General features: G+C 39.5%; 1 protein-coding gene across 1 annotated transcript in view; it reads right to left on the reverse strand.

The window, feature by feature from the left end:
• LOC103621807 (heterogeneous nuclear ribonucleoprotein K) overlaps positions 1 to 8,245 on the reverse strand; it is a 20,689-nt gene extending 12,444 nt beyond the window's left edge. Inside the window, exons 1-6 of the mRNA XM_017743307.1 lie at positions 8,106 to 8,245; positions 5,549 to 5,628; positions 4,589 to 4,686; positions 2,950 to 3,006; positions 1,458 to 1,501; positions 452 to 524 (exon numbers count right to left, since the gene is read on the reverse strand). Coding sequence (XP_017598796.1) covers positions 452 to 524; positions 1,458 to 1,501; positions 2,950 to 3,006; positions 4,589 to 4,686; positions 5,549 to 5,597 — 321 coding nt within the window. The 5' untranslated portion in view covers positions 5,598 to 5,628; positions 8,106 to 8,245. The remainder of the gene's footprint in view (positions 1 to 451; positions 525 to 1,457; positions 1,502 to 2,949; positions 3,007 to 4,588; positions 4,687 to 5,548; positions 5,629 to 8,105) is intronic.
• Between the last annotated feature and the right edge of the window lie 4,502 nt (positions 8,246 to 12,747).

Genomic DNA, 12,747 nt, shown 5'->3' on the forward strand with positions numbered 1-12,747 from the left:
CCCCCAAAAAAAAAAAAAAAAAAATCACATATTTTAAAGTAATTTGCCTCAACACAAGGTGATGTCAAATTAGCTTTCTTTATTTCTTTTATTATTATTGCTGTTATATAGAATTTTAATATATCCAACAGTGCAACACACTTGATTACAAAGCAAAGGCAGAATGGAAATTATAATAGAGCTACTTCAAATTGGGAACTAGTAAGAAAACAGGTGGTTTGAAGGGGAGGAAGCTGTTCCAAATATTAATTTTTTAAGAAGAAATTTTCTCTGTCCCCTATAAAAAAAAATGCCAACACATACATTGAGAGCTATAGGTCTTCTTTCAAAAAAAGGCTGGGTTTAACTTTCTAATTTAATATATTAAAAATAGGATGCAATCATCTAGAATTATCTTGTTTTAAAATCTAAATTTTTATCTCTGAAAAAGAAACAAACCTAAGAGACATACCTCTTCCAAAGTAGGGATAATCTTCTTCAAGATTTCTCCAATTGTCTCTGTATCTGCACTTATACTCAAGATACTGTTAGAGGCCATAGTGTCAGAAAACAGAGAAGGTAGAAAGTAGCAGAAATAAGTTTAGTATTCATAATCATACACAAAATTCTAACAAGATTGACTACACAGAAGACCTTACAATTAATATTCCCCATTTAAAGTAAACTTGTTCACTGGATTTACAACACATGCATCTTTGTTTATATCCAATATATATGCATGATGAATACAAGAATTTAAGGCTAGGTAGGTCTTGCAGAGAGAGCAAGAGAACTCACAAGAGCTTTTGGAAGGGCTCAGACAGATTAACCAGGCAAGAAATTGATCCAAAACTTAAAGTATGAGTGAATATTCACTTTCCCCACCACCACTAATTTAGTATACCCTTACCATTACATTGGTAAAACTAGCACACCTTTTTGTAGAAAAGGTGGGGATATGTAAGTAGTCAACATTATATCTGGAGTAAGCTTGAGACACCAGATAGAAATTAGATTGCTAATGGGCTCTGCAAGAAATGGAATATAAATACAAGGGGAAAAACCCCAAAACAAATCAAAAACACAACCCCACAAACAAAGACGTAACACAAATGAGAAGTGAACTAGAGTTAGTATTTCAGCAGAAATAATTATGAATGGACAATGCTGGGGGGAGAAAGGTGGGCCACAAAGACCAGAGCAAGAGACTCCTGAATCAATTTGATTTATAATACAGTAAATATACAACACTTGAAGCTGTGCTCTTTCCAATGAAATAAAATTAGTGGATTGTTTGCGTGGCCAACTCACGTAAAAGTTCAGTGACAAAAAGACTTAATGGGGAAAATAAGACAGAAAACTTTAAAAAAAAAACAATACACGGTCTATAAGGGGATACTATTTATATCAAAGGCAGGTAATAAAAGACATTTCTCTCTTTCTAATCAGGCAGTGAGGCATAAACTGTTGGGACATACCGCTCGGGGCCACTGCTGTCTGGGACTGAAACACTGGCATTGTACTGCATTGGTCATTGGCGTTCGTGGATGTTGGCATTGGGCATGGGCATTCAATCAGAAGTTGTCAAGTATGGTACCCGTTTGGCAACAAGCACATTTTTGGGCATAGCCAACCAGGGTTTTCACATGGGCGTTCAGGGGCGGATGGGCCAACGTCATGGTGGGCAACGCAGGGGCAAGTCGATCCAGTACATGGGTAACGGAGATATATGGCCAAAAAACAAGGAGAGGGAAAAGGGGGAAAAGCAATAAATTTTAATTTAATACAAACTATACTTATTACTCTCAGTTAATGAAGCAAGTTTAAGTTGTTTTGAAGACTAACACAATAATGAATTGCTACATCAACTGTGGCTTAACAGTATGGATCTTCACAAGTTATGTTATCTGACTAAACTTCATTTTACTTTTAACAATGATGTTTCAGTAGCAGGCTGGCTCATGAATGTAGACACAAAAATTGTTGAGATTCATATTACTGAAACCTTGGGCAAGTTGGGAAAGTTAGTATTCCAGACCAGTTAAATTATCTGGAGTAAGGTGATGTGTTTATTTACTTAAAACAAACAAAACCACTAGCTGCCAAAGTTTGTTTGCATGATTCCTGACCATTTCAGTTTAATCCTCAATTCTAGTTGCTATAGTTTGTGAACTTAGATGGAACTGATTTTGCAATGATATATTAGCAAATATTGTGTTGAACACAGTCTTGCCTGAAAAAAATTGCCAAAATTGTAGCTGATGCTAAGTACAGGAGTGTAAACAAATGGAATTTAAGAAGCATTGCCAAGTTTTATAAATACATAACATTTACACTGAATGTGTGTCTAATCACAAGAGTCAACCCACATAAAATATGAATAGGTAAATAAGTAATGACCACTTAAAAATGCTTCCAACTAAAATAAAATGTTTCTTTACTGTTCTATACCTGTATCTAAATCATGCAACCTTAACTTCAATGTTTTTGTGCTTTATGTCCACGCTGTTAAAATAAAAACAGATGGACCATTATGTTTTGGGGTTTTTATGAAAGGAAGTTCAAGAATCCTTTTATCGCTGGGTTAAGCCAGCCACCAGTGATAGTTTTCAATAGCACTATAATGGATTCACACATATAGGAAATGGTATAGTTACAGGTTTTAAGTTTTGCCAACATTTCTAATTATAGATGTAAACTCATTTTAAGTGTGCAATTTAGAGGAACCCTGTTTGAAAGCAAAGAGGTTTAATATAAACCTCTCCTCCCACATAACTTGAGCTGGGCTTCAATTAAAACACAAATTGAAAAACCAAAGTTATCTTCTCCAACAATCATTATAAGTGGCTTATTGGATTATTGTTGTCTAGGTTTGAATTTCTCAATTTCTAGAAATGTATGCAATCAAGTTTTCAATGCAGTGCTCTGGAAGAATTGGTGTTAAATTAATTCAAATTCATGTATACTCACATCTGTACGAAGTGCCTTAATATTTTTGCCACCTTTTCCAATCACTGCTCCAGCATTCTGGAAAATAGTTTTCAGAAGTTACATTAGGCTAATACAGCACAGAGTATTTTTTTGAACCGAAGACTAACAATGTATCTGTTTCTGCATTACCTTGTGGGATGCATTTAAGGGTGGGGTGAGGCTTGTTTCCTTTTGAAAGGTTCAAATTAAATCAAAACAAACTGATGTGGTTTTAACATGGGGAAAAAAAAGGTCAAAAAAAGGTCAATGCAGAGATAAAAATACTCAGCAATATTTTTTTCAATTCCAAATTTAAGTTTCTAGGCAATTCCGCCTGTATTCTCATAGAATCATATGTGGACAAGCAGATGAATAAAAAAGTGGTTGGATGACTGGTAATAGTTAATGGATCTTATTGCACCTAGAGGCTGGTAAGAAGTAGGGTACCACAGAGGTCTATCCTGGGATCTGTCATGTTTAACATAGAATGGTTTGGGTTGGAAGGGACCTTAAAGATGATCTAGTTCCAACCCCCCCACCATGGGCAGGGATGTCACTCGCTAGATCAGGTTGCTCAGGGCCCCAACCATCTCATAGCTAGAATATGACTGAAAAAATAACTTATGGGATTCCATGCATGGTATGTAGGTCAACAACTTTGCTAGTTTATTTGATCACTTTTTTAATGTTTGCAAATTTCACTTTCCCACTCCAAATATTTGAGCAAATGCTACTTTTGATTGAAGCCTATGTAACTCAACTGACCACTCAGGTAGGTACAGTCTGAAGAATGCAAAACCAATATAAACAATTACTAATCTCCAGTTGCTAAAATCAACAGGAATAAACTCAAGATATTCAAGAGGGGAAATTGTAAAACTAATTTTTTACCAGGCTATTTCAAGAACTACATGCAAAATTATTGCTTTTACTATGCAGTTCATACATGATGCTAACAGCACCACAAATATTTTGCAGCACTCCACATAACTTGACTATTCATTAGAAATGCCATGTAGAGTTAAGGTAACATTCCCCTACCCCAACACAAGACTGAGTTACTTCAGACAGCACAAACATCTGCAACAACTGGAAATACTAAAGGAGATTCATAAATAGCAGTTTTACTGCGACAATTTATACTAGCCAATGAAGCAATTGCAATCCACGAAACATTACTCCCTTATTTCCTACTGTTGATACATATAGATTTACTAAATCTGGAGAAATTACTAAAATCTTGAGGAAGTCCTCATCTTGCGTCTCATATTTAATTTACAATCATAAGCTGATCATTCTCTAAACTGCTTGCTTTCTAAAGATGAATACACAGTCATTACCCTGAAAACAATTATGGTCTATTCAAACATGAGAAGTGGCTTATAATTTCTGTCTTTATTTTTTCAATGAGCACATTTTTTTAAAATCAAAGAAGTCCCATAGATCATTAGACTCATCCTTGAAAAAAATTATTGAAGATTGCAATATACTTCACTATCATTCATGCATACTTACAAATATTCCTAATAAATTTTAAATAAAGCACAAGTTTTTTCTAAACATACACCACAACATACACTGTCACCACTGTCTTAAGCAATGGTATAACCAGGAACATAGCAATACTAAAAAAGCATACTTTGCTTTGAAGCAAGATGCGCAATTCAACCATCTCATCCGTATTCCGAGACCTTTTGAAGGCCTGTTCTTCTTCCATATCTTCTGCAGGACGTTTGCCTGTAGACAGGTCCATAGGGGGGAAAACACAAATATATATTTAACTTTCTAAGTCACGATAAAACTGTATATCAAGTTATGCACTGTATTCCTAGTGAAGCATTCCCTCCCATTAGCCCAATGCTAACTTCTGACATCTACCCTGAGCATCTATATCACAGAAACAGGTTTTTACTTCATCAGTCTACATATCAATTAATAAGTGAAGACTCATTCAAATTTATAAACTACAGTTGAAATGAGAATTTTGCAAACTTAGTGAAAAAATAGCACTGTTTACAACAGTGCTGCATCATCTACTTAGTATTTCTTTTACAACTGGGAAAACCTTAAAGCACAAAAGACTAAAAGTAGTTTGTCCAATACTGAAATACTGGTGAAACAGTAGGAAAGCAGTATTTCAAATCACTTTAAAAAACTGGCCTGGATCAATACTAATGCTCTAACTCTTCTTCACTAATTATGTCCAAAAGGTTTTTCATTTAGCTAATATTTAGAAATATTTCACATATATATACATTCCTTCAAACAAACAACTGCAATAAATAAAATACAGTAATAGATATGCCTAACAGTATCTTTGCGTGATCACATTGTTCATACAAGTACTGAGTATTTAGCTATCAAATAATTTCAAATCTTTACTTATAACTTTTAGCTACTTATACCATGACTAAAATACTCCCAAAGAAAACTTAAATATTCATGATACAAAAATCACATAAAACCACATGGGACATTTAAAAATTAAAAGATTAAATGAAGCATTTGATACAGTTAAAGCATTCCAAAATAGTTAGAAACACCAAGAATCAAAAAGTTTCCTTTCCCCAAAAATAAAATAGCCCTTTAAAAAATTTACCATTTGTCTCTGTGTTGGTAAAGGTCTCCTCCTGTTGTTCAGTCTCCATTACCTTTTATTCTTAGGAGTGAAGGTAAAACCTGTTGCAGAATAAAAAAGAGCTAATACATTATTTTGTGGGGGAAAAAGGCTAATTGTACATCATACTAATGGGAAAAGCAAGAAGAAATGCCTGCTTTTAGAACTTACCAGTTTGATATATACTTGCAGAGCAAAACTCAAGTGTTCTGGGCAGGATATCAAAACCCTACTGCTTCAGAAACCTATGAAAACATCATAGATCAGACTCTGTTCACTTACAGGTCTAATTCTTGCTACAACTGAAAACGGGGCTTTGACCTGAGATTTTGCTGCAAAGCTTTTCTTTATAAATGAAAAAACAAGGCCAAACACATCATCAAGAGAAGAAATAATAATCAAGTACAAAAGCTTACAGATACACAATTACACTCTGAATTATTCCAACCTTGCTCATTTTCAAGCATTTGCTAGTTTTAAGCAATCACATTTATTGAAAATGATTTTCAGATATTTAAAGTGAATAATTATCTGGTTCCTTCTTTTAGGATGTTGTAGAACATATCTTGAATTTCCTTTTTAGGAGATGCTATGTTTCAATCTGCTAATTGTTTAGTTCTAAATTTAGACTAAACAATTTAGACAAAAAGTTATAAAATTAATGTTGGTAATTAGAATAAGTTTTCTATCAACTTACTAGCATGCCTTCCATTCAATATAACAGATGAACAAAACATTACACACAAGCCACACTTGAAAAAATTTGTTAAAAATAGCACACTGTAATGTATAACCTCTGCATACATGTATGAGGAATCTCAAAAACAGACAAACTTTTTTGATCTTGTGAAACAGGTACCTCTTACAAGATCTATTTTTGCCGAGTCCACGTGAGAATACTTGTAAAACAAATTAAAGTCCAGGCAGAAAAATTTTGCACCTTATTACAAAATTAATTTGTACAGATAACAGCCAAACAAAGAACGCTATTTTCCCTCCTTTGGATTTTATTGCTCAACTTTCATAGCCTGAACAAACAGTTGATACACATATCCACGAAGAAAAAGTGAGGTATGTTTAACTTTTTAGAGCATCCTTTTAATCATCCGTTAATTTGTAAGTTACCCTTTTTTTGCAGGCTAACAGCAAGCACTGCCGGTAGGCATGCACTCTTTTACAGTCACTGCTGAGACACCACCTTCCCAGCACATGCTAGTATTTCCAGGCCCCTAATTTGAGCTAATAGAAAAAGCACCGCCTAAAGAATAGCCAAGTCTCAAAACAGACGCTGCTAGAACGCAGGGATGGGGGGATGAAGAGAAATTTCACCAGGTTCAAATGGCTAACCCTTCCAGACCCTATTCAATTTATGACCCTCCCAAAAATTCTAGAGCTGCAGGGGGAAGTGCAATATACTGTTCAGGACAAGATACTCTCGACTAGTTACTGTGCTCTTTTGTGCAAATCGAATTTGCAGGATTAAATTGACTAACACAACATTTTAAAAAACATCTAAAGAATAAAGCAGTCACGGACATGAGTAGAGGGCTGGGAGATGTCGGCGTGTCTCTACCCCGCTCCCTCCGGGACTAAGGGCCCTTCCCGCCTGGACGCCTCCCCTTCTCCCCTCCCGCAGCCCACGCGCCAGTCTGCTCGGGCTGATGTTCACCTTTACCCCTCACACAGTTTCTAAAACCAGCCAGCCGCTAAGCGCTCAAAATCCCAGCTCACTCCCTAGGAGGGGGAAAGGCGCCGTTACATAACCCCCAAAGTCTGAGACCCACCTCCGTGGTGGCGGGGACGAGCAGAAATGGCGGCCGCTGTAATAGCGCCTACACACTGCTAGGCGGAGCCGTGAGCCGACAAACCACCACCACGCGGTCACAAGGTTTCCCCCACTCTGACCAGGGAGACACAAAGGAGGCACTCACAAGAGGCCCTCACCCGAGCTCAAGCAGGGCCAACAGAGTGCAACAGCCCTGCCACGAGAACTCCGGCATGGCCCCTAAAAGCAGGCTCTGCTACAGAACGCTCCCAAATCGTTTTGGCACGGCTGCTTCCGCATAGGCCGCAGCAGAGAGTCCCCTCACTCGTCTTCCTCTCTGCCCACCATAATTCCCAAAAACTCACCCCATCCACAGTTACCCAAGGTAGGCGCCAGAAAGCGGTAGCGACCGCCCCCCCGGCCTTAGCACGCACCCGCTAGTCCGACCTTCGCCCTTCCCCTAGGGCAGATGGAGCCCCTTGGGTCCGCAGGTTGCGCAAAACCACTCTACATTAGCTAAGGAGGAGTCACTCCCGGCCCCCTCCTTCTCCACGCAGCAATCCCCAGACCTAACCAATTCCGCCGTCCCGCGCTCTCCCTGCGAGAGTCCAAGAAAATCCTGGAGCCCGGCGGCAACAGGCCTCCCGTGTTTTTGTGTCACACAACAGGGTCGGGAAGGGTGCGATCAACAGCTTAATTTCTTTCAACCCAGCTTAACCCATCCCCCCTATCCCACCCCCAATGCAAGCAACACACCCTCCAAACCGCGCTTACCTGCACCCACCACGTACGGGAGAGAAAGGTAAGCAGCTCCTACTACCTACACACATCCACTAGCACTGCCAGATGACTGGCCCAACCACCTCCTCTCCTCCCCCCATGGGGGACCCGCTGCAACCCCGTTGGGTAAGGCAACTGCCTATCAGGGCAGGGATGGCCTCTAGTTCGCCCCGCCCTCCGTGTAGACCACGGCGAGACAGGCCTGAGTATCACGAGGAGTACTATCCACCCTGCACTGCCGCAGTGTGCCTAGGTTGTTTGTTTGTTTTACCTGCCTGACAGGAGCCACGAGAAGAGCGGCAAGAACAGTGGAGATAATGGAAGGCAGTAAAGGAGAGCGACCTCAGAGGTTTTTTGAGAAAATGGCGCCTGCGAAAACTCCGTCTTGTGCTTGTTCCCTAGCACTAGAGGAGGCGGGGCAGTGTTCTTGCGATGCTTAAAGCCGCGCGTGGCGCCACGCCTCCTATTGGCTGTTGAGTTGCGCGGCGTTTTTGGGGGTTGTGTACAGAGAGCAGGTGTATTTTCGTCTTCCTTCCCACTTACAACTCAGGTGATGGGAAGTGGGCTGCCCTGCTGGTTCTGCCCGCCCGCTCGTTCGGCACCGCTCCTGGCTCAGATAAGTGTATGGTGTGGCTCGGCTAAGGGTAGGGTGTGGGGGAAGGGGCTTGGGCTCTGGTCAGCCTGTTTGAGGAGTAGGGAGGTATGTGTCGTCCTTAATGTGACTCTGGTGGGACGGGCCATCTCGTCTTAGCATCCATCGCTGTCCACTGCAGCTCGTCGGTGTCCGCAGGGATGTGGGATGATAGCTGGCCTTACTGTCCCCGGGGGTCTTGGCACAGGGTAGCAGCGCCAAGCGGGTGACAGGCTGTCTTAGGACTGCATGGACGACATGAGAAACTTATCGAAAATGGCGTGACATGCTAGAGATTAGACCCGTTGATGAGTAAACAAATGGGTTATTTCCTGTAACTGTACCATTTTTTCCAAGTGGTAGAGTTTTAGAGCAAACTTAAAAGCAGGATATTTTTTTCTTAGCTGCGGGTTATAATGTCAGAAGACAAAAATGTTGGTTTTTTACTCTTCTTACAGTAATTTTTCTTTGGTGTAATTCTGTAGGGAGGTTGAGTTCCTTGGTCATCCCCCTTTAGGGGATAAATAGGTTCTAAATGCAGTTATACAATTTAAGTGTGCATAGATGCTTCCAAAACTATCAAGAAGCTAGAGCTTATTAACCACTGATTTTCTTGAAACAATGACCACCAAAATTTGGTGCTATTGCAGCCAAATCCTGGACTGGGTCTCTAGATAACATTGATAGATCAGGCTAGCCTTCTGTTGTCAGTTCCAAAGCTTTAACATGATTAAAGTGTAAAAATCACCTCTATGATACAAATACAGACCCCAACCAGTTTATATTGTAAATGAGGCTTCTCACTTGTGTTCTTAATAGCGCTAATGAGATGGGAGGATAATTTCCAATTCTGAAATGTAGATGTTTTATTTTAACTCTTAATAGAAAGTTCACAAGCAGCAATGGGTTCAGGGGTATAAAGACAAAAATTTCTGGTGGTTCAGTTTATCTCAAGGTAGATTTTGCTGATGATGTTCTAACAAGTTTGATTGGATATTCACTGCCTGAAATGAATATGTTGAAAAAGATACCATTTCACATCCAAAGCTAAAGCATGGTTTAGAGAAATGTCAAAGATGACTGATAGGTCTCTGATGACTATAGAGTTGAATCCTTTTTCAGTCTAAAGCCACTGTATTAATTCTATAGGATGCAGATGCAAGGCATCTAGAAAAATTGAAGAATTGTTTGAATAAATAACATGCACAAACTTGTATTTCAGGCAAAATTTTCCCTGAAAGACTATTGAAAATTAAAATTTAAAGTTAAGTGGTATGCCTTTTTTCTCTCAAGCATTAGCGGAAAAGCGAGAGGAGATGTCTTAGCAGGTAGGAATTTATGAGTTTGTTTCTTATGGTGATAATATTGAAATAAACTTTTGAACTTTTTTGGCTTGATTTAAAATATTAATGTATCACTCTTATTCTGCAAAATCTTCTATCTTCTCAACTGGTGATCTGGGTTAAAAGACTGTCAGGAAACAGATAATAAAGAACAAATCAGGGCATTCTTATACTTTTTTCAAGGATGATTATTTACCTGATTTTTAAAAGGTAGCTATAGGACATGACCAGCCTTGTCTTAAAGTGGTTGAATACATTTAAACAATCACTGTTTAGATGCAGTCACTTCCAGTAATGCCAAGAACCTAAAGTGTAGAGAAATTAAAGATTATTTCCTAAATATTCATGTGAGGAAAAAGTATATATCTCAATGGAATTAAAAGCTATGTAGTTATTTAAAAAAACAAACCGAACCCCTCCAACTGTTTCTAACATCACTTACTAGCAGAAAAGAATTATTGTATCATACACGGAATCTATTTTTTGGCAAGTTAAGCATTACTAATAATTTTGAACCCACAGCCATCCTTATTCATTAGCTCTTCATGTTTACTAGTCTAACCTTTTCACAGTGTAGTCAAATAGTAGTTGTGTTCCAAAGATGATGTACATGTATACTTACATTTGCCTTAATTTTGAAGTTTTTTATTTTCTGCTTTTAGATTGTATTAAAAAAAACCAAAAAAACAAGCCTAACAAAGTATAAATGAAAACATTTTGGTGGAAGCTCTTTAGTCACTTTCAAAGGATAATCTATACTTTACTCTGTGTATAGAGTATCAGAAATGGTTTGCTTGAGTTTTGTTCTTTCCTTTCCTTGATTTTCTTTTCTTTTTTTTTTTTTTTTTTTTGCAAAGAATGTAAAATCAGTAGTTAGAAGAGGAGTTGGTTTGGGTTTTTTTTGGTTTTTATTTGACTGTATCTTCTTTGGAAGCCTTTTTGTCATCTAAATAATAGATGTTAGACCATGGGAAAATGGAGGGAAGTAGAAGAGGGGAAAGTTTTGTAAAGCATGAGCCTTTAAAGGCTTTATTTCATACAGGTAATAAATATATTAATTCCTTGGTCTTTTCCCTTCTCCTCCCTTTTTTTTCTTAAAAGAAAACTTGAGCAAGCCATGACTCTGCAAGGCATCTTTAGGTTCTTATTTTCTGAGAGGCTGTATTGGATCTGGCTGGGATGGAGTTAACTTTCCTCATGGTGCTGTGCTTTCTATTTGTAGCTAGAATGGTATCCATAACACAGGGATGTTTTGGCTACCGCTAAGCAGTGCTCGCACACCATCAAGGCTGTCTCTCCAACCCTGCCCTGCCCTCAAAGGCTGACAGGCTGGGGAAGGGATTGGGAGGGGACAGAGCCAGGCCAGCTGACCCAAAGTGACCAAAGGGATCTTCCATACCAGATGATGTAATGGCCAGCATTAAAAGTGAAAAGGAAGGGAGGGGGGCATTCTTTATTAAGGTGTTTGTCTTCTGAAGGAACTGCTATGCATACTAAAACCCTACTTCCCAGGAAGTGGCTGGACATCACCTGCTCATGGGAAGTAGAGAATAAATCCTTTTGTTTCCTTTACTTCTGCATGCAGCCTTTGCTTTTCTTCATTAAACTGCCTTTATCTCAACTCAAAAGTTTCACCATCTTATTTTCTCCCCATCCAGCAGAGGAAGGGAAGTGAGAGAGTGGCTTGGTGGGCACCGGGCTGCCAGTGAAGGCCAACCCACCACAGTGACTGTTGGAGTCTGTGCATGATTTAGAACTGTAACAGAAAAAGCTTTTGTCTGGTGAGAGGTTTGATTTCTTTAGACTTGCTTCCATTTGGCTGGACATCCAGCAAGGTTTACTATTCTTCAGTTATTAGCTATAGAGTAGAATAGTTCAGTTGGAAAGAACCTACAACAGTCATCTAGTCCAACTGCCTGATCACTTCAGGACTGACAAAGTTAAAGCATGTTCATAAGGGCATTGTCCAAATGCCTCTTAAACACTGACAGACATGAGGCATTGACCACCACTCTGGGAAGCCTGTTCTGGTGTTTGACGACCCTCTTGGCAAAGAAATGCTTTTTAATGTCAAGTCTGAACCAGGTGCAGTTTGAACCATTCCCCCACATCCTGTCACTGGATACCAGACAGAAGAGCTCAGCACCTCTCTCTCTGCTTCCCCTCCTCAGGAAGCTGCAGAGAGCCATGAGGTCACCCCTCAGCCTCCTTTTCTCCAAACTAGACAAACCCAGAGCCCTCAGCAGCTCCTCACAGGACATTCCTTTCAGCCCTTTCAGCAGCTTTGTTGCCCTCCTCTAGATGCATTCAAGTACCTTCACATCCTTTTTAAATTTTACAGCCCAGAACTGCACACAGTACTCAAGGGGAGGCCAAAGCACTGCTAAATACAGAGGTGATAATCACCTCTTTTGACCAGCTGGTTATACTGCATTGTCATAGGTTAGCAAGCTGAGTCTCGGAAGTGATGTCCTTGCCAAGGGGTGCTTACAGCTTCCCCCCATGACCTGACAGAACCTATCAGCTGGCCAGTTTGAATATGGACAATTCTTTAAGCCACTTAAAGTTGTGACCACCTCTGTGATCCACACTTAAGAATAGACAAACTCCCCGCCAAGCTCTCTCTCGTTTCCGGTGCTGGGACAGGTGGCTGCGGGCCCCG

The sequence above is a fragment of the Corvus brachyrhynchos genome, unplaced genomic scaffold, assembly GCF_000691975.1.
Source record: "Corvus brachyrhynchos isolate BGI_N302 unplaced genomic scaffold, ASM69197v1 scaffold1069, whole genome shotgun sequence".
Classification (NCBI taxonomy): domain Eukaryota; kingdom Metazoa; phylum Chordata; class Aves; order Passeriformes; family Corvidae; genus Corvus; species Corvus brachyrhynchos.